General features: G+C 39.3%; 3 protein-coding genes across 10 annotated transcripts in view; 1 reads left to right on the top strand and 2 right to left on the bottom strand.

Moving 5' to 3' along the window:
• Positions 1–803: 803 nt before the first annotated feature.
• SKA3 (spindle and kinetochore associated complex subunit 3) lies at positions 804–11,002 on the bottom strand. Of its 2 annotated transcripts, none has more exons than XM_074860049.1 (9): positions 10,721–11,002; positions 9,560–9,624; positions 8,504–8,669; positions 6,483–6,906; positions 3,763–3,863; positions 2,826–3,007; positions 2,410–2,622; positions 2,112–2,230; positions 804–1,239 (listed from the first exon to the last, which is right to left on the bottom strand). In XM_074860049.1, exons 1-9 carry the CDS (start codon positions 10,821–10,823, stop codon positions 1,206–1,208), a joined length of 1,407 nt encoding a protein of 468 aa, XP_074716150.1. In that variant the 5' UTR covers positions 10,824–11,002; the 3' UTR covers positions 804–1,205. The 2 variants fall into 2 exon arrangements, with proteins under 2 accessions (XP_074716150.1, XP_074716151.1); XM_074860050.1 differs by having other exon boundaries at positions 2,410–2,619.
• A 94-nt stretch (positions 11,003–11,096) lies between these two features.
• Positions 11,097–13,958, top strand: MRPL57 (mitochondrial ribosomal protein L57). Of its 3 annotated transcripts, none has more exons than XM_074860057.1 (2): positions 11,097–11,174; positions 13,482–13,958. In XM_074860057.1, exon 2 carries the CDS (start codon positions 13,487–13,489, stop codon positions 13,796–13,798), a length of 312 nt encoding a protein of 103 aa, XP_074716158.1. In that variant the 5' UTR covers positions 11,097–11,174; positions 13,482–13,486; the 3' UTR covers positions 13,799–13,958. The 3 variants fall into 3 exon arrangements, with proteins under 3 accessions (XP_074716158.1, XP_074716159.1, XP_074716156.1); XM_074860058.1 differs by having other exon boundaries at positions 11,166–11,303; XM_074860055.1 differs by lacking the exon at positions 11,097–11,174 and adding an exon at positions 11,336–11,670.
• A 747-nt stretch (positions 13,959–14,705) lies between these two features.
• ZDHHC20 (zDHHC palmitoyltransferase 20) overlaps positions 14,706–27,562 on the bottom strand; it is a 49,254-nt gene continuing 36,397 nt past the window's right edge. For 4 of the 5 annotated variants that reach the window (XM_074860053.1, XM_074860054.1, XM_074860051.1 and 1 more), the window contains 6 exons: positions 27,123–27,255; positions 25,388–25,514; positions 24,010–24,099; positions 22,726–22,841; positions 22,256–22,330; positions 14,706–20,039 (listed from right to left, as the gene is read on the bottom strand). In XM_074860053.1, coding sequence (XP_074716154.1) covers positions 22,293–22,330; positions 22,726–22,841; positions 24,010–24,099; positions 25,388–25,514; positions 27,123–27,255 — 504 coding nt within the window. In that variant the 3' untranslated portion in view covers positions 14,706–20,039; positions 22,256–22,292. The remainder of the gene's footprint in view (positions 20,040–22,255; positions 22,331–22,725; positions 22,842–24,009; positions 24,100–25,387; positions 25,515–27,122; positions 27,256–27,562) is intronic. The other variant, XR_012627708.1, reaches the window with a different exon arrangement.

Below are 27,562 nucleotides of genomic sequence, written 5' to 3'. Positions count from 1 at the left end.
TTGCAGAACCCTGGTTTTGGGACAACACTCAGACAGTCTCTCCCTTCTCACGTGTTGCATGCCTGCCCTCATATAAATGACAGCATTTGAGCCATCAACAGGAAGACAATGTACAGCTAGTAAGAGCAGTCCTGGAGTCACTCACAGGAATAGCTGACACTGGGAACAGTAAATTGGCTCCCAACAAGGATATGTGGTTGGGATTCCTTGCAGACAAAAGTAAGATCTCTGGTAGAAAAAGGTTCTAATTAATATGACTACCAGATACCAAAAAAAAGTGCCAAAAACCCCTGAACTTAAGCTTGGTCAGCTATTACAGGGATAGATGTTCATATTTAGAAGTGACACCACCACTTACAGAAGGCACATGGCAGCAGTGCAGGAGAGTAAGCATTCACCTACATGCCTGCCAGCAAATCTTTCCAGCAGTTGAAGATCTATATAAGCAGTAACAGTTGCACAATATATTTTCAAATAATTCATATTTGAGCCAGAGTCACCTTTTAGGGCTACAGAGGTTAGACTGTCAAAAGGAAAACAGATGTATAGCACCTAATACAATGTCAGTGCAAGAAAACTATAAGAAGAAGGAAGCAGCAGTGAAAGAAATGCCAGTCAGATAGGTAACAGAGCACCCGATGCAGGAACATGTCTGGTATGTCTTAGTATTGCAGAAGTGACTAATAACATAGAAGTGCTTTAAACAGTAAAGCAGGAGTTACTCTTCCAATAAAAGACAGACTTGTTTCTGTTGAAGATACCAAATACTGTTGAAGCACTACACTTCAAGCTCAGCCCTGAAAGATGTAGTGTCATCAAAATAGCCAGAGATATCCACTTTCTAGGGCAATATACTGGACTTTTCCTTTAGTGCAACCTAACCACACTTCTCTACAGCCTACTGTAAATGCAACAAACATGAGAATCAGGCAAAACAGCTGAGGCACTACCTCACACATGACCCCACATTCCTCTCTGAAGCAATATACATATTTAAAACCCCTCAACATATTTTGCCAATAATTTCAATAAAAAAATTAAACACAAGTTGTTAGTTCAAGCATCATGGATAAATGATGTTTCTCCATTAAGCTTTTCCTTAGTATGGCTCTCCTCCCACCAGTATTTTCTTTTGTTTTTTGAGCTTGTTAGGATTCAGTGATCCATGAATGTGAAACAGTCTCAACATGGTCTTCAGCTTGATTTCAGATGTTTGGCTTGAAAAATCCAGGATATCCTCTGCAAACATATCCAGAAGGATTCATGAACTTACCTCAATCACTTTTTGAATTAGCAGAAGACACAAACAGTGGAAACTTTTTTTTTTTTAGTTATCTTGACAAGAAAAAAAGAAGGGTCAGCTAAAGTAAGAACTTTGATCTATTTGATTACTCGAATGGAATCCAACTCCAAATATATTTAAGACTACTTTTACCGGTCTCATTCAGGGTTGTTGTGACTATTATTTGACTCCATACCTGTTACTTGTACTTCTCACCTAAATAATCTGTACTGACCCCAAGTTTAACAGATAATCAACAAGTGTAATATACATTACACTGATCAGGAATACCTACACTTCATCGAGTTGTCACAAAAACTTCTTTCTTTTCAAATCGATAGTTCTTTTTAAAGCTATTATTCCATTGTTTAAAGATTACTCATACTTATTGTAGACTAATTTCTTGTCACGTATTGTTCATAAGGTGGCTTTGCATTTCAAATAACGTCTCTGACACGACCAATTTCACGGTCCTTTTGGCATTTATATACTTTTCTCCAATTCCTTAGTTTTATTGCTTAAATTTATTCAGAAGAAAGCATTCACTGGTGCTTTGATTGCCATGAGACAGATAAGACAGTAAAACTCTACCTTATTTTTTTATTTTTTTAAAGTTGGGAGGATTCAAACACACAATCAATTATAATATTTGTTCTTTACAAAAAGATGGTCAGATACCATGCCAAAGAATAGTTATTTAGTCACAGCAACAAGATCTATTTTGGTAGCTGAAGAGCAAGCAGCTGCATGAATTTCTAAATGTGTTAAAGCATCTTCGTAGCTCCTCCAAATTAAATTGCTTAACCAAATTTGTAAAACTTAATAATACCTGTTCTCTTTGTTGCAGTAATCAGTGAAATCACTTTCATATCTTGTAGTATTTCCTGTCTTGGTCTTCATTTCCTTGGCTTTAGAAGAGTCTACTTTATGATCATACTTGGACAGAATCTACAGAAAACATTAAAAGGGAATAAAAAGAGTTATCTAAGAACTCAAAATAGGATTACACTTTATACATTTTTAAGAAGTAGCAGAAAACTGTCTTTTTGAAGAACAAAATTTGATAACTAAGCCCTTTTAATTTTACTATTTTGATATTAAAACTATTTAGAAAAAAAATAGCTAACCTGTAGAACATCATCTGGTATCCTTGTTATTTCTGGAGGTGGAGGAGTATTGAGTAACTGGTCATAGTGTTTTATTTTGGGAGGAGAAGGGTCCCTCAAATGTTTAAGATACTCATCAGAGCTCACAGTAAAAGAAATGCTATCTTCTATGCACTGTTTATCTGTTGCATCACTCTTTGTCACCGACTCAGTCTTTCCCCCCTGCTTTACCTGCTGCAAAAGAGGTATTAAGTAAATTAACTGAAGGCATTTATCTTAGGTATTTAATAAATGTTCTTACAAAATTACCATTAGAAAGATCTTCTACATTGACATAAGAAAAAAGTAGCACTGAAAAAAAAAAAATCGCAAACTGACATTTGAAAAACTGCTTAGGTAAAAAGCGTGTGAAAATGTACATAATTGCTATCTACTACCTCAGCTTCTGTTTTTAGCCATCTTGCTTCAAAATCTGGAAACTTCGGTGTTCCTGTATGACTGGGAGGAGGCCGTTCATTTGTCTGCGGTGACCTTGATAATACTGTATTATTTGTTCTGGAACTTCTGTTCACATCAGGAGTATAGAACACAAGTATCCTAGGAGAAGCCACCCAGTTAGCTGTTGAAATTGAGGGGGGGATTAGTAAAAATAAAAATATATACATACAAACACCTATACACATATATATATATAAAAATATTACCAGTTCCACTGCCCCAGTTTAGTTTTCTAAGTCTATTAGCTTTTTATAGATTTGCCTATTCTAAAACGTCTGTATCATTTTGGCTGGTATTTTTCACATGAACAATCCAAATGACAGAATTCCATAAAAGCAGCCAATACAAATGTGAAAAAACCCAAAACTAGTTCCACTACTGAATATAACTGAAAAAGCTGTCATCATTGCTTTAGTTTCTCATATATTCAATTGTTGCTACATTTGTCCCAAGATCTTAATGCATTTTCAAGAGTACATATTATATCTCCTCTCAAAGAAATTTTAGCACTACTCTTGAAAGATCTAAGTTAGTCTTGTTAGCCCCTTTCAAAGGAGTTTCTTTTCTATCTTTAAACAGATCTAATGCGTATTCTCAGGACAGTATTTTTATTTTGAATAAGGATAAGTTGCAATTACAAAATGATGGATCTATCTGCATAATTATAGATGGATATGAGTAAAAGAATGAGGAAAGATTTATACTGAAGCGAGAAACTTTCCCATAGAAGCCACCAACGTTTCATTTTCTAGACATTAGTACCCACACAATGACTGGGCCTGAATTAACTATATTTAACAAGAAACAGTTTAAAAGTTTTCCATGTACTATGTAAAAAATGCAGATATATATTTATTTCACATATTTTAAACTTACCATTCTCAGCTGTCACTTTCGGTTTCGGCCCAGGAGTAACCATGATTTCCTTGGATGTCATTTCTGGTAGAGTCACTTCATGATCATCTTTTTTAACCAACCTGAAAACCAAACCCCTCAATTAGCTCTCAAGTAATATGAAGAAATCACACTTAAAGGAATACTGCGAACCTGATCACTTTTCTAGCATTTGTTCATCAACCTGCAAGTAAAAAATTCAGCTCCTCAAAGATGATTTTTTCATAGATTTTTCATCTAGGATTCTACTGCAGCAGTTTGTAGCATGCAAATGTTCAGTCCATCCTCAAATTACACAAATGTACATCCACTCATACACTGAGATTTCAATCCCAGGCATAAAAATACCCCTCAAAATGAAACAAAAAAAAAAAAGGTAGGATCAATTCTCATTGTTCCAGATCATCAATTCTGTGTTAGGGGTACAGTCTATTTTATTTTGAACTGCCTGTTGTCTACAAAATTCTAAACAAGAGGAAATCTTTTCAGCTCTTAACCTACTAATATTGTGAACACTAAAGATTTTTAATTCAATTTTTAAATTTGAATAAGATTACTTATGTTAATCACTAGCTGACTTCACAGAGTGAAAAGCCATTTAATATCAATTCCACAAAACTAGAAACTGAAAATTTAAAAATTATTTTTGCATATCAAAGATATTCTAGTGGAAGAAGGGTGTAGGCAGTTAAGAGAAAATACCAGACAAAAAGTGGAAGCTAACCAAAACTTTACACAAGAGAGTGTCTATAAAAAAATTTTAAATTTTTAAGAAGTTATCTTAACTATGAGAACCAGATATAGAGATTCTCTACAAAAAGCCTAAGCTTAAAAAAAAAAAAAAAAATCAATTTGAGGCAGTATATTTTACTTAAACACATTTCAAACTTTGAGTTAAAAAAAGAGTAATTTTTCAAGTCAGTTTTGCCTTGGAAGTATTATACTCGAAACCACATGATCTGTAGTTTTTACAATGGAGAAGAACAAGTATAACACCACACACACTTGTTCAGACACTTTTTTTTCCCCCTTCTGTTCTTTCCTGATTACTTTTGGTTTCAGTTTTGTAGTAGGTACACTGAAGTACATTGTTCTTCTCACCTGCTTCAAAACTGAAAACCTGAAAAACAAAGTTGGAGGAGTTGGGGTCTACTAAATATTTTTAAGAACTCTGAGACAATTTTTTTTTAAAGTGGAACGCACAGCTGCTAGACAGATTTCAGCTACGTACAAGACCTGGCTGGCACATGCAAGGGATATGAAAGGGGAGGGTTGTCTCCAAGAAGGTCAGAATTATTACCTGTCTTTGTAGCTGGAAACTACTGGTGTAAGGCTACCTCATTTTTACTAGTTTTTTTGTTTATCTTCCTTGGGAAGGAGACTCTGTGCATTATCCAGTGGGATTTTTTTTTTTTAAATTTTCTGGCTTACTGTTCTGCCCATTTAACATGCTAAGCCTTCTCACTAAGAAGTGAGATGAGTGCTGTTTGGAGGTAACAAGCTGTTTAATTGTTTCAACCTTCTTGATCAAACCCCAAGCTAACTCTAACAATGTGGCAAAATAAACAAATAAGCTAAAAGACAGTTAACATTTTAACTCTAATGACTTAATGTCATGACCTCTCACATATGTCACTAATTCTGAATCCATATGCAGCTTTAACTTCCTGATATTACAATTCCAATGCTATAAAGCTTTACACACATTATAATATTTACATAACTATTCAGAAGGAGATCCCAAAACCATTTTAAAAGAAAATGTATCCTTTCACTTTTCTACCCAGTAATCTTAAAATTAAAAAAAAACACTCAAAATTCAACCATTGCAGTAAACTGGATCTCTGGGGAACATGGCATAGTTCTGAAGAACTTCAGACCTGTGCCTATATCGCAAGTATCAGGGATCAAAAAAACCGCAAACCAAAACAAAAACTTGAATGATTTCCACAACTTATTTTGAATATTTTTTTAAAAAATTTCTCTACATACCAAATACTTAGCTGCAGAACAGCGAGTTCCTTTTAAATATCGTCAGCTTTTAAAATTAAATGTGTTGCTAATACTAACTATAAAAACGTGATCTACCTACCTTTACAATACCTTAGAAGTACAGAAGAATACTTCTACTGCTGAAGTGTTCTACACCTCACTGCTGCAAATTCTTTTAATTTTAATTAGAACAGTGAAAATCTGGAGATGTCTTTTCAACAGAAGACTGGAGAAAAAAGAGCTAACTGTTTGTAAGGTGGGGCTGGATAACGTAAGAGATAATACACTGTTTCTACAAGAAGGCATTTTACTGACTGCTTTGGAAGTTTTTTCCTGGTCTATATTACTAAAGCTTTTGAAACCTTTAAATTGGCTATGTAATATCTACTGCAAACAATCAAGCATGCTCAAATTCAAATCCAAGGTTAAGGAAAGCAAAAGATCACAGATATGCTGCGCATTTTCCCTTTGTAAATAGACTACATATGGAAGATTCTTATCGTGGTACAGTCAAGGTAAGGAGTATATCAGAGATGTGTTTCATAGCAGCATTTGGCACTGCAAAGTTGAATAAAGACACAGGACTAACCAGCTGGTAGATATATCACCTGCTTGAAGAAAAAGAAGAGCAATAGCAGCAAGAAATTTGTACAGCAAGAAGAAACTTCAGAAAATTCAGTAGAGAAACTGAACTTAAGTAATTTACTCACTTCTTGCTTGTCTGAGCAGTTTTTCGAATGAGTGACATTGTATAATCTTCATTCATACACATGGTATGTTCACTAATGCCAAAGTGTTCAAGTTTTGGTGTTATACACACATAATCATCCATCTTTAGCATACATTTTGGTGTTTTGGGCAAAATAGAGGGGGCCTGTGTTTTTAATGGAGTCTTACTCCTTGAATTTTCTTGATATGCATTTGTTGTGTGTTGTCTTTTCACTGCACTCCAAGGCCTGGAGAAAGCATATTGCGAGAGACCAAAATCAGAAAGCTGGGGGTTACGCAGCGGGTCTTTGGGCACCTGTGGCTTCTCAGGACAACCAGGAAGATGAGGTACATCATCGGCTTTTTTATCAGATTTATTCTGGACAGACATCGTCGAATCACTGTTAACTTCTACTTCCTCCTTTTCTGTTTGAAAAAAGTAGCAATAAAAAAAAATATTTATCAGAAGTTTCTGTTTTAAGAATTTATAAGATAAATTTGGACTTCCTTTCCTCATTTTTTTTTTAAATTTATTATTGTAAAAAAGATTCCTTCTTTCATTTTAAAGCACTGAACCTGAAGATACAGCAGATATCAAAAGCTTGTATCAGGCTAAACTTATAATATAGGTCACACATTTACCGAATTTCACTCTGTTGGTAAACATTGTTTCTAGGGAAAATGACAAGTATATTTTTAACTGAATTCACCTCCCTGTATGGAGCAGGCAGGAAGTGCTAATCAAATATATTTATTTGTTTTTATTTCAGTGCAAGAGTGGAAATTCATAAAAAATGTACAACAAATGACAATGAAAATAACATTTGTATAGAACTGAAAACGTTTTTGGGAAAGAGCAAAGGCTGCACACAGTACTAGAATGCTCATTCTTCAGAAAAACAGTACTGAAGAAAGGTTATGAAGCAGCAACTAAAAACTCATGAAAGAGAGTTGCTTTTTAGATAACAAGAGTCCACTGCAGAAATAAACAAACACGTAATTTGTACATTTCTGTAATTAAACTGAAACACCTCAAAATATTTGTGAATTTCTGCATGATGTAAGAAGCAGGGGGGAAAAAAAAGAGCTATTTAAAACAATACAGCAGAGTCATTACCTTTTTATGTGTATTGGTATATATATTCAGATACACTGAAAAATACATCTTAAAAAAAGAAATTAACCTTGTCGCTCTATTTGGAGTCTGCTTTAAATGCAGAGAGAGGACAGAAAGGGAGGTACTATAAAATTAGAGCCTTCTGCCATATCTTCGTAAAACAGTTTTAGTAGCTTAACTTGGAGGAGAATATGGTCCATAATCACAATTTTGTTTTCTGCAATGACTGGATGATGCTCAGGGGAGGGTTAAGGCATCCTCTCCAAGGACTTCTTGAAGATTGATTGGGCCCTTGATACCGAAAGGGGTACGTGTATTACTGACAGCTGCAGAATTTAAACTCATTTGGCATATCTGCATTTTTCATGCAGGTGTGTGTGCTTTCTGACTGGATTAAGGACACCCCACCCCCCCCCGATCAAGCTACTAAACTACTACTGCTTGTCACATGTCACCTAACCCCCATATGTGCTTCTCTTGTTCCATTTGTGCTGTGGAGCATGTTATTTTAAGATTTTCCCTACAGTGAATTAAGTTAATGGAATCATCACATATAGCATCTACAATAGCTTCCCATGAATGAGAAGCTGAAACAGCATAATCCTGTGGGTTAGGAAAACATGTTTGCTAACATGTTTTCTGAATATAACTATTACTGGAGAAAAAACCCAACACCACCCACTAACTTAAAAGCATGCCAGGAGATCTAACTCTTAAGTTTTTATATTTTGGTTTATTCTTATGGCACCAATCACAACAGAATCTTTTACCCTCTGGATATTATTATAAAGCAAGTAACACAGATGTACTTGATCTCTTAATTAATAGAAAGATACACATAGCTAAAGAGAAATATTTTAGAAAATTACATTTATCTTCACATACTGTATTGCCAAGAAACATTACCTGTAAAGTCTTTGCCATGTGGTTTGTAGCCATATTTCTGGAACAGCTCTCTTATTTTTCCAAGATCTGCTGCATTTCTTTGCATCAATATTTCACTTGCCTTCATAAACTCACGAATTGCTTGTTTTTCAGAGCAACTCTTACCACAACTGTCATTAATATCTTCCTTTGGGGGCAGAGGTGGGGAGGGAAACAAAGAAATACCAGTTTTCAAATCACCACACAGTAGTTGTTTACACATGAATTGTTTTGGGAGTAACTATTGAACTTCAATTTAGATGAGGATATGCAGCAAATGTAGGTCTTATTTATACTTGAAAACTAGGTTACAAAATATCAGGATTATATAAGGGCATGAGTGTACAAAAGCTTACAAAAGTTAAACTAAGATGACAGTTTGCAGAATAACTACTTACTGGTATCCTCTCAAACAAAAATATATACTTTTACTCCACAAAAACATGAGATAACAGCAATTAGTTTGGACTCTTACTCCCCATGTGCAAAGAATTAGTGCAGAGCAGATGGTAAACCTCAAGTTTATATACTAGCTTACCTCTCAATTATTTCTACACTTGCTCTTTAGACCAATTTTCCTACTTCTATCAAAGAAACAAAGAACATTCTCCACAAGTTTAACTGAATGGCTGAAGGTACTGAAACTTCTGTGATTTTCTTTATTCTAAGTGTTAGTCATCGAATGCAAACAAGCATACCTTTTCTCAAGGGAGCCGCTGCTCCTGAATCCTTCTCCCCTATACCTACACCTTGGCACAGCTACAACTTTCCTGTTACCTTTGTTCCCTGCTGATCTGAGCGACAAAGTGATTGCAAACTAATAAATACTGCTAAATCTACTTTAAGTCACCCGTAAGTTTTTGGGCACTACCCCGACATCCACTGCATTATAAAGACTTAGAGGTAAACGAATAAAATAAGGGTCAGAACTGCTGACTAACAAAGTTGTATTGTGGCTTAACAATACAAATAGAACCATACGTTTATGGACACTCCCCCCGGCCAATTTTTCAAGACGGAAGCGAGTTAATACATTACCTTTAGAGTCCTGATTTCACAAAGGAAGTCATATAAGGCCCTTATTGGAGCCTCATCTTCATAGTCTTTGATATGCACGTTCACATAAAAGGGTTTGGAGAGAAAAAAGGGGTATTTTAGCACGCAAGTACATTCTACATCAGAATATCTCTTATATTAGAGATGTTGGAGTCATATGTTAGAGAGTCAAGATAGAGAAAACCAAAGAGAAACTAGTTCATATTGGGTACTTTGCACAGTGTAAGACTGCAGTTTGCACAGTATGTTAAACTACACAAGAGAAACTGTACAGGCTTCCATTTTACTGTTACTACTAATACTTTAGAAATTAATGTATAACAAATGTTGGTAGAATAGGTAGGTCCCTGGGCTATCAAGGATTATTTCATGGTAAATTTTTATCCTTAAAGAATTTGAACTTGAAATAATACTAAAAATTGAAAAAGAGATATAGACACCACTGAAAAACATCCATCAACAAAAAGCTGAATTCGTCTGCCTTATTTGCACGTGGGCAGACGTTAGTATTGTTCACTTACACATGCACCATTTATTACTTATTTCACTGAAAATCAAGGCTAATGCAAATAGTGTAAAAGAGGACACCTGCTATGTGACATAGCACAACAATAAATCCAATTAGAAGCTTGAGCTATCTGTGCAGAGCGAGAACAAGCCCTGCAAATGCCTTTTCCTGTCTCAAAGCAAGACCGTGATTCCCCGTTCATCCCGTTTTTTCCCGTGTAAAAGCTCACCTACACACTCCCGAAGGAGCTCAGATAGACAACTGATACGAGGAGAAATAATACCCAGCCGAGCTACTCCCAGGCCCATCCCCGGAGCCATCAGCCCACCAAAGGCCCATCTCCGCATGCCCAGAGGAGTTTAGGGGCACAATGGCAGGCGAGAACCCCAATCAAGGACCCCCAAGGAACAACCGCCCCGCCCGCTCGTCGGGCTATCCCAGCAGGACCATCAGCCCCAGCGTCCATCTGTGACACCCCGAGTCATCGGGAGCAACTGTCCAGATCACCTCCGGACTGGGGGTCTTGCTGCCTGGGGGTGGGGCGGACAAGCCAGCAACAGCCCCGGAGCAGGGCTGCGGCCCTGGGGGCGGGGGAGGGCGCGGCGGGATGAGGAAGAGGTGAGGCCTGCGCTTACCCGTGTCCTCTTTGCGTAGGGCCCGCTCGAGCTGCCTCGCCTCCTTCTCCAGCGTGAGGGCTAGGGCGCGCAGCTTCCCGAAGAAGTCCCTCGAAATGTCCATCGCGCGGCGGGGCAGGGGAGCACCTGAGGGACAGCGTCAACACCTCCCGGCGAAGGTCCCCCGATCCCAACTAGTCCCAGACCATGCGAACGGCCGTTAGCGGCTGCCCGGAGCGACTCTGAGAAGAGGAGAGGAGAGGAGAGGAGAGGAGAACCGGGCCGGGCTGAGCCACGCGCTGCCTGTGGTGAACGGTTACTGCCCGCCGCCAGCTTCGAACTGTGGGTAGCGCGCGCCCCATTGGCGCTGCCAGGCCCCGCCCGCCCGCCGCGAGCTCTCGCGAGACGGGCCGCGCACGGCCGCCCGCCGCCATCTTGCTTCCCGCGGAGGGGGCTGGAGCCGTCACCGGTGTCGGTGAGTAAGGGCGGAGGGGAGGGCTTCGGTACTTACAGGGCGCAGAGCCCTGCTGCGGTCTCTCGCGGTGCCGCTTCGCCCCGAGCGCGGGGTGTCTCTTGGCGGGCTGGCCTGGCCCTAAACCGGGAGGTAAGAACGGGCAGGGAATCCTTCTCCCCAGGCAGCCGCGCTCCGCCGTGCGGGCCGAGCCCCGCCTAGAGCTGGCGGGTGTCTGGCGGCCGTCTGGCGGCCCGCGTGGCTCCTGTGGCACTGGAGAGCCCCGCGGGCAGCCGTGTCGCGTCGCGCGTCGGCCTCGATTCCTGTCTCGGCTGCAACGGACGCAGGCCTGAGGGCGAGGAGCCGGCACTGCCGTGGAGACGGGCAGCTCTGCCCTGCCTTGCCCTGCCGGGAGGGGAACCGGAGACTGAGGCAGCCATGTCCCCGCGAAGCACCACAGCTTCACTTGTAAACGCTTGGGGAGTGGAACATCAGCATGCCGTTGCACGATGGGAATGGGGTATGGCGGGACGGCTTTTCTTAGGAGTAGGGCTCGTATATGCTATGTTAAAGCGCTTGGCTGGTTTATGGATGAAAATACCATGTAATGAGAGACCTAGGAGCTAGGCGTGTTTAGGACTAATAGGTTAATAAAGAGCACGTGGCTTGGTCTCTTTTGCTTCTTTGTTACACCTGTGTATTGTGTCAGAAACCGTATTCATGCTTTCTACATACGCTAGTTGGTCTAATATAGGGTGTTGTTCTTCCCTACAAACCAGATTTCCATAGTTAAAATACAAGACTAGGTAATTGTATATTAATAGGTTTATGGACAGACTGTAGTTCAAAACTTAATACTGAGGAAAGGCCAGATCTGGATCTAGAAGATAGACCTGGAAATACTCCCTGTTTTGACAGCACAGTTAGCTAATTGAAGAAAGAATGAATAAAGTGAATTCTTTGTTTAATAGTATTTGGGACTGGATTTTTCATAAATAATTTATGGAGGACATGCTTTAATCTCCATGTAAGGATAACTGAGCTGGATGGCCGGGTCCAAAGAGTTGTGGTGAACGGAGTTAAATCCAGTTGGCGGCCGGTCACGAGTGGTGTCCCCCAGGGCTTGGTTTTGGGGCCACTCCTGTTTAACATCTTTATTGATGATCTAGACGAGGGGATCGAGTGCACCCTCAGTAAGTTTGCAGATGGCACCAAGTTGGGTGGGAGTGTTGATCTGCTCGAGGGTAGGGAGGCTCTGCAGAGACACCTGGACAGGCTGGAGCGATGGGCTAAGGCCAACTGTATGAGGTTCAATAAGGCCAAATGCCGGGTGCTGCACTTGGGCCACAACAACCCCCAGCAGCGCTACAGGCTTGGGGAGGAGTGGCTGGAGAGCTGCCAGTCAGAGAGGGACCTGGGGGTGTTGATTGACAGCCAGCTGAACATGAGCCAGCAGTGTGCCCAGGTGGCCAAGAAGGCCAATGGCATCCTGGCCTGTATCAGAAATAGCGTGGCCAGCAGGGACAGGGAAGTGATCTTACCCCTGTACTTGGCACTGGTGAGGCCGCACCTCGATTATTGTGTTCAGTTTTGGGCCCCTCACTACAAAAAGGACACTGAATTACTCGAGCGTGTCCAGAGAAGGGCAACGAAGCTGGTGCAGGGTCTGGAGCACATGTCGTACGAGGAGCGGCTGAGGGAACTGGGGTTGTTTAGTCTGGAGAAGAGGAGGCTGAGGGGAGACCTCATCGCCCTCTACAACTACCTGAAAGGAGGTTGCAGAGAGCTGGGGATGAGCCTCTTTAACCAAGTAATAAGCAATAAGACAAGAGGTAATGGCCTCAAGTTGCGCCAGGGAAGATTTAGACTAGATATTAGGAAGCATTTCTTTACAGAACGGGTTGTTAGGTGTTGGAATGGGCAGCCCAGGGAGGTGGTGGAGTCCCCATCCCTGGAGGTGTTTAAGAGTCGGGTCGACTTAGCGCTGAGGGATATGGTGTAGTTGGGAACTGTTAATGTTGGGTTGATGGTTGGACTGGATGATCTTCAAGGTCTTTTCCAACCTAGACAATTCTGTGATTCTGAGTGCACTCTTTAGCCAAATAAAGATTTCCATTTCCCTTTTCTGGTCTTAAGTTTCTAATATGTCTGTCACTGTACTGTCTACTGTACATAATGGTTGGTTGTGAATATCAGGTTCTGAACTGCAAACTTCAAAACAGCCAGCTAAGAGGCAGCGGAGTGTGTGATAAGTTTCTAATTATTCTTGTTGAATTTTAAATTTTTGTCCCTAAGGTAATTAGCATTTCCTATTTTTGTTTATATTTTGAGGCACAATGTTTTTAACAACAGTTTTACTCCGAAAGAGAATTCCTGGAAAACAATGGATTGGAAAGTACAGGCGACCAAGAGTGGTTACCCTGCCAATGAAGCAAGCAATGATCCGAAGGTTGGAAATTGAAGCAGAGAATGAATATTGGCTGAGTCGACCTTACCTGACACGGCAACAGGAGTACAAACATAACACAGAAGAGAGACGTGCAAAATGGGAAGCTTTCAGACGCCTGAAGAAAGCCAAGTTTCCTGAGCACAGATATATCAGCGATCATTTAAATCACTTAAATGTGTCGAAAAAGTGGACTTTTTGAATAATACGGCCTGTTTATATTTGGCATGTATTATGCACTACCATGGGATCTGCTGTTGTACCCATTATGGTCGTTTTGTAATTCAATATAGTAAGGGTAGATGATAAATGAGACTTTGCTATGGTAGACAAAATCTTACATTAAAAGTAGTCCTACAGAACAGTGTATGTTTTGTTATTCTTATGTCTAGAAAAAGACAATTATTTCTGTGGCTCTCTGCCCTCTGCCTGCCTTCTGTTCTTCAGGGGTTTTGCGTAAGACAGTGTGAGTTACCAAGTGGGATGATGATGATGATGATGTGAAGTAGACGTACAGTTTCAGTGTACGCTCCCTTGAAAGGGATGATCTGCTGGTACTGACCAGGTGGCTCTTACAGGTCACTCTCCCTTCTGAAGTGATACTTCTGTACACATCAACACTTGAGGCACAACGGACAATACTTACGTAGTGCTCACTTCACCGGGCATGCAAGGACCAAGATGAAGCATTACAAAGCTAGGTGTATGAGGCTGGAACTCAAGGAAGGTAGTAAAATGTTCTGGTTTTTTAAAACTTTCTGGAAAGAACTGATGAACTTAAATGCAAGTGTCGTTGTCCTGTCAACTTGGGTGTTACTGCCCTCTTACAGAGATTATTTCTAATCTAAAAGGAACACATATGATTGCTCTTTGAGTGGCAATCTGATTTCTAAGTCATGTTTAGTGTCCTGAAGGAATATCGTCAGCCACAAGTCAGAGGTTTTTTTATTTCCCCTCTCAAGACCAAGTGACCTGGAAGGTGTGCCAAGAGTGAGTGTAATCTTAGGTTTGTTGCAGCTCGAATGTTAAAACTGGAACAATTACAAAATGTTTCCCAGGTAGCCAGTTTTTCTCAGTGATCTAATACACACACGCTACAGCTATGCAGCTTTCAGCTTCTTTCACACACTTTTATTACATTGATGTTTCATTCACTGTTGGATTCAAGTGTCAAGTCCATATTTTATCACTTTGGAAAAGAGGCCTAAAATAGTACAACTTTTTTAGTTAAACATGAACTGTACTTCAGAGAAGTATGAACAGGTCTGAACACTGATGTACAAAATCTTGAATGTACTTTCCATGGTTATAAATGGCTTAAGATAACATTTATGGAAAAGTATACACATGGGAAAATTGCACAATACAATTAAAATGTGAAGGAACTTCCAGGCAAAGCAGTATGATTTTGTATTTAATTAATTTATAAAATCCCATTTTAAAAAGTTACTTCAAGTATTAAACTATAAATGGCAACGTGTTTTCTCTGTGCATAGGACTAGTCCTATCTGTAACATACAAAAAAATACAATAACTGTGTCGTTATTACATACATCTTTTACACTTCACCTCAAATACAGCTCGTTACAAGTTTAGGCAGCACAATTAAAAAATAACTATGTGGAAGTAGAACAGCTAGGACATTGTGATTAGTGCAAATGTTGATGACCCTTGCTGGCAAATACAAAAATAATTGCAGAGAGCACCCAGGGGTGTTTAGTTCATCTAAGTTAAAAAGGGGACAGGGAGAGGGGGCTGATTTTTAACAGCAGGAATGCTGCCTATTTCTGTGGTAGTTTTATGATTGTAAATTGAAGTTCAGAAAGATTTAAGTTTCTCACAATAAAGCTGATAGCAATTGGTTAAGGGACAGGAGCAATCAGAGAGGAACATGCTAAGCATGTAAGTTGTCAGGTAAGCAACATAAACAGAAGGGAATCTGCATGTCACCGTTAATGCTTTGGTGCTGATAAAGGTGATCTCAATACTTCATCCCCAGCACATCTGCTTGACCGCTGAGCACGTGCTCTCTGTTTCTTAGGGCAGGGGATGGGAAGAAAGATGGGGAAACCCCCCCAAAACAATGCAAGCGATTCTGTAAACATCAGACTTCACTACCTAATGGAAACAAGATTCAAGTAATTGCTGCAGAAAACAAAGCCAAACACCAGTTTTAATCAGCATTAAAACTAACTACAACTTGCAGCTCCATTACATTTCATGAGTTATGTAATTAAGAAAAATGCATATAAAAAGCTGTCTATATATACAAAATAAATTGATAGAAATGAGTGTAGTAAATGTGTTCAGTATTATAACAAATCACTTTATATGCAGCTGCTCTCTTTGGTGCCATTTAGGGATAGAAGAGCCTCTGATGTTGCATGCTTAGCTATTTTTTAGGTATTGTGAAAGACGTGTTCTTGATCTGCATGGAATTACAAGTAGCTGCTATTTGGAGCCTCTCTAAGTGCACACCTGAACCCTATTATATACAATTTTAGACTGTGTCCTCAAAGAACATACACTATGAAGCTCAAAGTTGTGGGTGTTGGGTGTATTTTTTTTTTTAATTTTTAATAAATATGGTCAGTCAGTGCTCCAGTTCTAGGCAGATCAGTCCAGTTAGTCTCTGATTATCAGAGTCAATGCATCCCTGGTCCAATCTGCCAGACACAAATGCTGCTGCAAACGCTGCTTTCTTCCTCTTGGGGCTCTGGTGAGCTACAACCGGGCCATACTTTAGACCAAGAAATTCTTTTGAGTGTGTATCGAATGGTATTGAACTTAACCAAAACCTCCAAACCACAGAAGATTACTTACAATACAGAAGAGCCACACAAGATCAAACGAGGGAAGAAAGTGTACCTGAAAACTCTAGGCAACTCAGGAGAACAGGACCAGTTTCTAAGAAGAGCATACAAAAAGTAGCTTGGTACCTGCGAATTTCACACTCAAGGGGCAGCTTTAACAAAAATGTTACCATCAGTTGTACTCAAATCACTAAAAACAGAAGCGCTCAAACTCCCTCTAAAATAACCCTCTGAATATTTAAAGTGGAAGCTTTTAATCAAAGGCTTATGATGCATCTAACTTGTGACATTGCAATCTCAGGATAATGCTGTAGGAAGTCCATTGTGAGAGAAACTTACACCTCTTCCTGCCCTCTTCCCGTAACAGGCCTTTGGTAGGAACAGCAATGTGTATGTTGTACACTCTGTGAATAAATAATTGTAAGAAAAACACCCAACTGTATTAGCTGCGTAGTGTTAAGTATTTTCTATTTATGGATCTCCCTGCCTCATCTTCACAGGGATAGGTTTATCATCTCAAGACATTTCAGAAATCTCAAGGAGAAATCACACTGAAATTGTGCTCTACGTCAGGCTTCTGTCCTCACAGTGGGAGTTTAATGTCATTTTGTATGTGTGATGTGGATTTTTTTTTTAAAGAAAAAAAGCAGTAAGAAATACTGAAGCATAGTTTCTAATTGCAGCCAATGTCAACTATCCTACAGTAACTACAATACTATTTATGGCTTGCAATAGTAACTATTTTGATGCATCTAAAAGCTTAAGGGCTGTTATTTTTAGTGACAGGTATTTTCAGGACTTGCTGATACAGAGTAGGTTAAAGCATAGAACCAGCATGTACAACATAAACAGTTGTTTTCTCAGGATCCATCTCCCTTCTGACCTCCTGAACAGGTAGGGCTGGTCTTCTCACTGCATTCACTGGAAGTTTTCAGCTCTTCAGTGCACGGGCCCTGGTGTGCCCTTAAGAGTTCATCAATACACTTCCCTTAGAGGAATTAAGTTCTCTGTATCAGTCTGGGGTTTCTTTTAGTAACCAGTTCCCCAGGGGTAAAAAAAAAAAAAGGGGGGGGGGGGGCGCCACATTGGGGGTGGTGAATTTGGAAGAATCATATTTTAATCGCTTTACTGCATTTCATATTTGCCAAAGTGACTTCAGTAATGCCTGCTTTTACACCAACAGGAACTCTGGCCTCAAGAGTATCCTAAGCACACTGTTCTTTTCTCATCTGAAAAGTGAGAAAAATCTGGGCCAAAATGTACCTGTGATCTGCATAAAGATGTCAGAAACATCAGCTCTTTATGAAAAGCCATAAAAATGTCCATCAGATATACAAAGAACTGGTTTCAGAAGACCAGCACTTGCTAGAGAACACACATGGACTTGGCCCAGTCTGTTTACTTGCAGTTTTTGCTGTAGATTAACTATCCTAACTTAAGAAATCAAACAAGTTATGCTGATGTTAGCCTACAGTATATATACATTCATATGGAGGTGTATCAAGCATTTGGGAGGGTGGGAAGGGAGCAGAGACCATATTGCTGAATCAGTGATACTTACCATATTAGAGAAACAGATTTTGCGTATAGTTCTACTAGATGATGTCTGTGCATGTATGTGTTATCTCAGCTGTAATCTGCTGCAGTAAAATCCAGGTGACACCCTGGGCCTTCCATTACACCAGTGTTTGGGGCTGCAAATTCTGGTATTCAGAACAAGCCATTTGAACTTGCAGCCTTCTGTCTCTGTTGTCTTCCCCAAGAACTTTGGCTGGTGCAGTACTGCTGAGAGCTTATATCCAGATGAGCACTTTTCACTTGACATTTAAGAAGAAAAAGCTAAACCTTTCAGCTTAATGTGTAGCAAATGGTTTTGTAAGTTTTGAAATTAGCAAATGCAGAATTTCTTGTATGAAGTTTGAAGAAACATTCTGCAACATTTATAAAACATGCAAGTTTGGACCGTCTGTCTCAAGAACATCCAACAGTGACCAAATCATGTTCACAGGTTCTCAAAGTGTTCTTGTTCTAGAAGATGAGTATCTAAGAAAAATTTATTCTTTCCAAAGACAAAAAATACTTGTTTTAAACCTTACAGTATACTTGGTACCTTAGTGTCTCCATCATAAACATATTTGACTTTAGTTTCTTTCCCAGACTGATTGCTACTTAACAGGTTCTTTCAGTCCAAATCATCAACTTGGCTACTACCTTCAGTCGGTATCAAAAGGGCTCATGTCTATTTGTAATCAGCATCAGCTGAACATCAGAAAAGTTACAGACAGGAAAATAGTATTTGTCACTTTTTCCAGGTGCAAAATTCCAATACCACCCAAAGATGATTTAGAAGTCTTCTCCATAGAGGAGTGAGGGGGGAAAAAACCCCATGTTGTTTGCTGTAGGTCTTGAGCTTAGGATGGACTTTATTCCTCACACAGGAAACACATGTTGCCTTTTGTGAACAGGTACATCACTGCACAAAGCACTCAATTTTTAGCAATTTCAGCATCACTTAAACTGGACTTGAAGGTGGCAGACTAAAGCATACAAATTTCAGGGTGTTAACACAGATTTATGATCCAACACTGATTTTGTCATATGTACTTGAGATTTGTTTAAACGGTATTTTAGAACCAATAAAAACTTGTGCCTTTATTAAAAAGATAAAACAAAGGTATAAAACAGTATTTATAAACCATCAAGAGTCCCACAGAAAAAGCAGTACTCTTCCAGTTCCATTTTCTAACAACACACAACTGCAATGATGTTTTTCTCAGGGGTACTTTACCATTTTGTTTCTGCCTCATACAGAACACTGCAGACATTAACAGAAAATGTAACAAATGTTAATTCCTTTTTGGATTGGCTTTTCTTTGTATACTGATAGACAATTGTTCTTCTTTGAGCTCTGTTCTTGATGTGGTTATATATCAAGTTAAAATGAAGAGGGGGCTCAATCCTATAGCAAAAAAGCGACACCCAAGTAAAAGGCTTTTCTGTTGTTGGCATTGCCTTGCTCCAAAGCACAGCTAGTAGAAGGAATCCTCAGGCCTGAAAGACTTGGAGAACTATGATCACAGGGTAGACTGGTTAATGGGAAAAGGGAAGAAGACATCATTCAGTCCCTTCTGCATCACCCGGTGCTGAACTATGTATAGTCGCACTTCAGACTCACCCGCCACACTCTTATGTTGATTTTTTTTTTTCCTTCCCTTTTCCTTTCTTCTTTCTTTCTGTACCCTGGAGACCTGCTACGGAAGTGACTTCTGCAGTGCCTAAGGTGTGAAGTTTGCCTGTGGGGAGGTAGGAGTCTCTGCAATCTACCCGCACCACTGCAGCATAACAGAAATGCATAGTTCCCACTCTGGACCTTGTGCATCCAAGCAGGGCACTTCAGGATTTGGCCCTTTGGTAGCAGTATGTAATTCAGTGTTGCATAAATGCACATTAAGAATCTTAAGGCATCTGTCTTAACTTCCCTGCTCTGCAATAGTGCTTACAAGAATCCATTGTACTGTGCAGAAACTTGAATTTCTTGTCTCTTCCTAAAATGTTCATGTTCTATTTTACTGATCAATTTCTTCCAAACAAAATTAAGTAATATTCAAGCACAAAATGTGTTGCAGAAACCTAGTGAAATAAAAAAGGTAATTAGTGGAATTACATCATTAGCTTTGAAAAAACCAGATCATAGTGCATTACAAGAATGCCAGCTAGGTAATGTGATTTACAGACTCCTGATTCAGGACAGCAGTTAAGGTAACTTCAACTCATCATGAGGCTTCTGGGAGGTATGGGTGTTTCTGGTTTGGTTTTTTTTGTTTTAAACTTCTTATGTTTTAGAAGATTATCTGCACTAGGAACATCAATCCATCACCACTGACCTGTGGCTAAAGTCTCTTGGATCCCTGATTGACAAGAATTGCTCATTCATTTTGAATTAAATTGATAGCTATGGGGACACAAACGTTATTTGCCTAGGCAAGGCTGGGGAACTGCTGGCTGGGGGATCGGCCACCGTTTGCAAATCATGCTCTTTTCTCTAGAATAATCTGGGGATTTTACTTGTCAGCCATGACTTTGATTCTGCTGTGTGTTATAGGCATAAAATTGAAAAATACAACTATCAGTCTGTTACAGGGTATATGAAAGTGCATGGAACATATGTTGGATCTCACAGCTATTGCATAGTTGCTTACAGTTGCAGGGAGACTGGAATTAACCCTGGCCTACAGAAACTGTGATCAATCCAACTGAACTCAGAATGGCCGAAACATTGGGCTACTGAGTTAACCATTATTTGAGATAACACATACCAAAATGCTTTTGTGTTCAATGCAATTATGCACTATTTATTTATACAAGTTTTAAAACTTCAGAAGCCTGGGCAAGTATGACACAAAGTACACAATCTTCCTTTATTAAATTTGGCCTTGCTTTAGGAAGAGAGTGAGGATAGAAAGGAAATTAATCCCAAACCAGTTAATTGTCTAGCTTAAACCAGTCACTTATGCTCCCTCTCTAGGTCAGTGGAAAGAAAGATTACGACCTTCCTATAATACCCTATCAAAGGTTCCTGGGATGAACTGCTTTCAGAAGGTATCTATTCCTTTCTATGAAGAATAGAGAAGCCTTAGTAACCCGTTTAGATGAGATTACTTTTTATATAGCTAGAAGCTGAAAGGAGTCCCTTGCTTGGGACATTCATTTGCACATTTATATAAAAGTGTTAAGAAAAGTTGCAAAGGGAAAACTCATTATTAGTGGGTTCTCATGGTTGAGTAGTTTTTTTGTAAGTACCACTAACTAATTTTGGTTTTGTAGGAGTTTGCACTAAGCAGTCAGACCAACATCAGTTCAAGCATACCACCATCCCCAACAAAGACCTTTAGGCAGATTTTTTTTCTTGAAAACAAAGTAATGCCCTCCCCCCATGATTCTAAGTCAGAAGGCTTATTAAAAATAAAAGAAGTGATCCTAAAATTACTGAGCTCACAGAACTCAAATACTGTGTTTTCTTTCCAAAGAAAATGGGAATTCCTTACAAGTTCTGTCTCCCATTTTTTTCTGAAGGTAAAAGAAAAAAAAAAAAAAAGTAAGAAAAAGCCAAGGAGGTTGAATGATTCAGCCCTCAGCATCTATGGTTGTTAGTTGTCCAAATAAGATTTGTTTCTCTTCCAGAGAGAAAAATTCAATGGGGGCTTATAAGCTCACCACAATATGAAGTCAACATAAAAGAAGTCTAATTTAGTCACTGGAAATACACCAAGAAAAGTTTTCATATATGCAGCAGCACTCACTGTATTTCCTAAATGCAAAGTGCGTGCAGAGCTCTTGCGTAAAAGATCACTGTCAATTCCAAGTGTGACGAAGCAGTCCGTAAGCAGACAACTATATTTACCTATTGACCTTCCTCCCTTGTGCGCACACAGCTTCTTAAAGAGTAGAGTACAGCCCACAATATGCGATTAAGTCAGTTAAGGAGCTGTTCCTTAAGAACAATGCTTCCTCAAGACAGCACTTCATCCTGAAGTTGCCTGTTCAGCAGGTTAGATTCTTTTCCCTGGTCGGGTAACAAAGCCAGCACTACCCACTTCAATCTAAATTACAAGATTAGTCTGACTCATCTCAGACCTAGCCAGCCCATGTTTCCTGCACTACAGCATTACTCCCATTCTTGTCTTCCGGACAGTCATTCTGAATTTTATTTAGACTTTTCTATTACTCATCCAACATCAGAGGACTCCTCTGCATTCTGTGACTAGTGACTTTTGACTTCAAAATGTCTACTTTAGTTGTACTACTCATACATATACAGAAATGGCCATCAATTATGTTGGTCTTACCTGTTTCTCACTGAGATGGTTGGTTAGTAAGCTGAGATCAGCTTTCCAACGAACTTATAATATGCTTTTTTGCACCTAAAATGTGAGAGAATCTCCATTATGTGTTTTCGCAGATTTGCACAACAAATAGCAAAGACTTCAAACCAGAAAGCACATTTATCATGTTATGTTTTAGAAAAATATTTTCCTCCCCCTAATCAAATGTAAAAAGATCAAAAAATCTCAGAATGGGAAGTGCAGAAGTAAGAACTATCTATCCATTACCTTAGTGTAATAACTCAGTTTGGAGCAGAGCATGAGACACAAGTTAGCCTTAACTTACAAACATGCTGACTTGATTCTACAGTACAAATTCTCTTCTACTTGACTCCAACCAATTCCTAAGGACTTATTAGGCCTAAAAAAAAAATAAATGGAAAAACCCACCACAAACAAAACCACAGTATCATCAGTGTTACGGTGCAGGCTACCTGATTTAACATTTTCCTCTTCAGGGCCACTTTCCACCCACTGACTGTCACTGGCTAGCAATCGATTTTGTGATTCACTGAGTGGTCGAGTAGGAAAGGACTGATTGGCTCCAGAGCTGAAAAGTAAGCAAAGTCAACAGGAATTCTGTAATAGCAGTAGCTGCTTATTTCAGACATTCCTAGAGTAGTGAAGTTACTTAAGAGCAAAGCAAAAAAAAAAACCTACACTGCAAACTAAAAATGGCCCCCTGCCCCTAACTGTAGTTCTCCTACAGGCTTGTTCCAGTCATCAGTCTAAAGCCTTACCTGACACAGGCCACTCACAGTTCTGATGGAAAAAAGCAGATTGATAGACAAGAAATGGCATACTGATACAATGCTGCTGCCACACAGTTAAAAAGACGACCTACCAGTACTGTCTGGAAGCACCTAATGCTGTCTTATCCCATTAGTAAATGCTACAGTCTTCTGCTGGACATTTTCCTAATGCAAAAGAATACTCTGCTGTTTGCACAAGGGTCCTGCTCTTGTGAAATTCCACAAGTTATGTTGCACTGGAAAAAACTTCTCAGTCTTGCCTTTGAATCCGCCCCTAATGCCTTCATAACTCATGTGACTGCTGTTGGCAACAACCTTCAGCTACATATTCACTGAACTATAAAGATGACTTCTCAAATGGCAAATGTAAACACCCCCAGAAGTTTCACATACTCCTATGTCTTTGAATCTAAAGCAGGCTTCCTGAAAATACACTGAAGATACAACACATGTAAATTTGGAGGGATAAAAAGTAACGAGATAAAACCCCTCCAGTGCTAAAACCCAGCAATAGCCACAGTGATCTACCTCTCTTGCAAACTGTGTCTCAGTATCCCTTGTTTAAGCATGCTGGAGGAGGTGAAATACAAATAATATATATACCTTACCTTTCTCTCATTCAAAAAAATATCTTAAAACTTTTTTTTTCCCCCCATGGACATTATTCAGTCTTCCCTAGGACTTTTTTGATTGTTGTTAAGAGCCAGTAAGCTCTCTTACTTTCTGTATTACTGTTTCCTTAAAGCCATATCCTCTTGCTATAGGTCAAAATCAAGAAACAGCCTTTCTGCATTAAGCAGCACCATTTTTTGTCTTGATCCATGCTATCCTTCTCTGAAGACTTGCAAACTCACTCTGAACATGACAATAAGTATAAAAAAAATTTAAAAAATAGCTTTGAAACAATTTTATCTCCAGATGAAGTACAGAGCAGTACAAAATGAGAATCTTAAATGCTATAGGTACCTTTTGGCAGGTTCATTTTGGCTTGAGACAGTAAGTTGCTCTGGATCCATAATCACCAAACGAGTTGGAAAATTACAACCATCGCCCAAACTAAACCAGAAACAAAGATTCAAATCACTGTTTGTAGTTGACTTCAATGAACTGAACAAGTACCCATGCAAAAGGCAAACACTACAGGCTCGAATCAATCACTTGAATGCAGTGTGGAATTTCAGAGTTGAGCAAGGCAGTGCCACCACTAAACCAGATGATCAGTTAATTACATCTCGGAGCTCAAAATGATTTCCACCATATCACTCAGTATGGATTGCTGAGCACAGCACGAGTCTATGTATTTCAGAAACATCGCTGTGTTTCTGTAGACTGTAGTCCTAGTCTTCCCCCAAACCACCATGCACATGTAGTCAGACTATCCGGTATTTACAACCCCAGACTCTGTAGCATAAATAATATTCCGGTGGTCATACTTTCCCCTCTGCCCATCATTTTGAGGTGAGCTAAGCCTCCTGCGAAAGCAAGTTTATTCAGGATAAAATGTGGTGGCAAACCAGACTGATCCATCTCCACTATAGCTTCTGTCTTTAATCACACGAAAAGTCATGGTAGTTGAGAAAACAGCTGAGGCAACTTAAGGTCTTGTTATTACCTCTGCTGTTTGCTACCAGACCTCAAGCTTCACAAATGGGTTCACCAACATTTTAAATTGATACACAACCCCCAAAAAGCAGTGTTGAAACACAGCTCCTACTTTGTTCTACAGACTTTTGGGAGTGGTGGGAATGTGCAGCAGGTCAGTTTTGCTTCATCAAGCTTGTCTGACGCTTGACTAACTCCCTAACACTGGCTCAGCTGAAACTTTAAAACCAGGATTTTGCACTGCATCAGAATTTTTTTTTTTTTACACTGCTGCTTATTTACATGCACTTTCTCAGGCACCTTTCAATACCAAAACTGTCATCTACAGCGAAAGGAAAGCTGTCAAGTGTTTTCAGGGGTAAGAGGGGATGTTTTTAAACTGATGTTATTTCAGTGCAGCTGAAGTTCAAGCATTTGGATGTCCTCTGAGTTGCTGATTTCTGCTCTATAATGAGACACTAATACCACCACCAAAAGGTGTACAATTTTTGAAATACACTTCTCAAAGCTTTCCAAACTTCCATATTTAGAAGGCCCTTGTCAATGAGGCCCTGTCTTTGAATGAAAACTCTGCACAGTTTGCTCAGTTTTCTCTTGCACATTTTCCTCACACCAATATTCATTGTGCAGGATTTACAAACTGGCTTTTCAGATGTGCCTTATTTTTTTAGGAGAAGGGGAAGCAAGGTGAGAGTCATGAAATCAATTTATTCCCCAATTCATTCCCATTCAGACTGAATACCTGGTAAAGATAGGGAGTAGCCAATACTTCTTTTCATCTCCAAAAACTTCCCTCAGATTTTTGCTGCATCCAAGGGAAAAGCCATTTTTATCAGGGCCATTTCGAAATGTGGGTGCACGGAATGTTTCTGTAAAAGAAAACCATGCAATATCTATAAAGTGATAAGGAGTCAGGGAAGATGAATAAACAGATTCAAACTTCTCTATGGTGAAAATAGTGTCAGGCAAGCTGAGACGATCCAGATGTGTATTATGGGGAAAAAAAGTAATCTCAAGTAATCAGGCAGCATTAAAAAAAAAGAATCATAGGGTTAATGACAGAATTAGAAATTAAAGGTAAGAAAGTCGCATAAGGAGAACAGTCATCTTTCTCTCTTTACATTTAACACAAGGTCTGAAACAGCTAAGTACCATCAGTGTGCCAAAGATACCACATCCCTTATTCACTGATGGTTAGTGCTCTGTCTGGCTTGTGAAGCCTTCTTTGAGCAGAAGACTTCCTCTTCTAGAAGCAATTCACCATAAGCACTACTGGACCTAAACCCATACAGGCTATTTTTTTCCACTTCTGCCAAGGTCTGAAGTTGAATTAAGAGCATCCCGTGGTATTGAAGATGAGATTTATTACATTAGAAACACAGACACACCACAACCGTAGCAAACCACTACCATTTTTCTAGTCAGTGCAGTTACACCCTTGGCCAAGAACCAAGAGGACTCACTGCTCTCCCCATACCAACAGCAGGTCTTTTTACAATCACGATCTAGAAAGTAAATAAAGTACTGGCTGTGTTGCCAATTATGACTGACTTTTGGGCAAGAAATATGCTAAAATTTTCTTCAAAGCTAAAAAAGAGACTGCAAATATTCCTTAGCTGTAGATATGTCAAAAGAAAAAGGAGTCAAACAACCCTCCTGTCAAGCAGTCAAAAAAATTCCCTTCTCCTCCATCAAAAAATTCTAGCAAGCTGAAAATTACTTCACTTTTAATCAACCCACTTATTTTTGGGGATAGAAATGTAGTTTCATTGAAAGGTATAAGATTTTGACTTAGTTGTGGAAATACCCACCAGTCTCTGTCCCCCGCCCCACCCTGTAAAAAACACTTTCAAAAATGCTTTAGCAAGAACTTCAGATATTTTAACTAATGCATGTAACTTGCTTATGCTGGTTAATGCCATTTAAAACATTTAGGCATAGAAATCTCCTTTATTATTTAGGGAATGTGCATCAGTGTTCCATTTTTATCACACTGCCTTTACAAGCCACTTCCTAATAGTGAGGTCCATTTTATTTGACAGGATTTAAGAATACTCTTTTGGATCTACTTCAAAATGTAGTATGTTCATATATAGTAGAGCCTTTACCTTGGCTGGGGCCACCCAGCTACTCAAAGTATTGGAACAACAGGGTAATTGCAAGTAGTAATTGTGTTACATACTTAACACTATATAAAAACACAGCAAAACCACACAGTGCCTCAGAGATCTCAAAAATACGAACAAAAGAAATTGACATTCATCACGAATCTGAATGTTTGGCTCCAGCAGAGGACCCCTACATATGCTTCATTTTCCCATATGTTTCATCTTTAACTACTGTCACCAAATATGCTTATTATTGGACAATATTTAAAAATCCCATTTATATGTGACAGCATATCCTGTAGGCCTCACATTCTCATTGACTTGTTGGTTTTCTGGACAAGGAACAGTTCCATATTCCAGTTGACTGACCTATGGTTGATCTGTTTTTGCCAACTAGCCAGCAGTGGTAGCTGAAGAGTGACAGTATGCTGATGAAGAACATGGCTGCCACAAAGAAAAGGAATAGTACGTGGAATTTTGCATGAGTATTTTGCAATTCATTCTGGGGAGAAAGAGAAAAAGAGATTAATACATTAACATTTTTTAGCAACTAATGTAGTATTGTCGCTAAATATTTTTCTGCCACACCCATTCTGCTATAGGTCTTTCACCTCACTTTTCACAAAGGAAAAAAAAAGCACAAGCCCAGCTTTCCTTTCATGTCATGTTAAACCGGTATACAACAGCATTTAAAGCTGATGGGTACCCTTTCCACCTAAGTTTAGTAGCATGAATGCATATGTTCATCTGTTAGTTTTTAAATGCACAGTAGGGGGCAGGGAAAAAAAATTCCTGTACTAAAAATGTTA

This window comes from Strix uralensis, chromosome 2 (genome assembly GCF_047716275.1).
Source record: "Strix uralensis isolate ZFMK-TIS-50842 chromosome 2, bStrUra1, whole genome shotgun sequence".
In the NCBI taxonomy this organism is placed as follows: Eukaryota; Metazoa; Chordata; class Aves; order Strigiformes; family Strigidae; genus Strix; species Strix uralensis.
The sequence above is the reverse complement of the archived record's forward strand: the minus strand, read 5'-3'. Positions and strand labels throughout refer to the sequence as shown.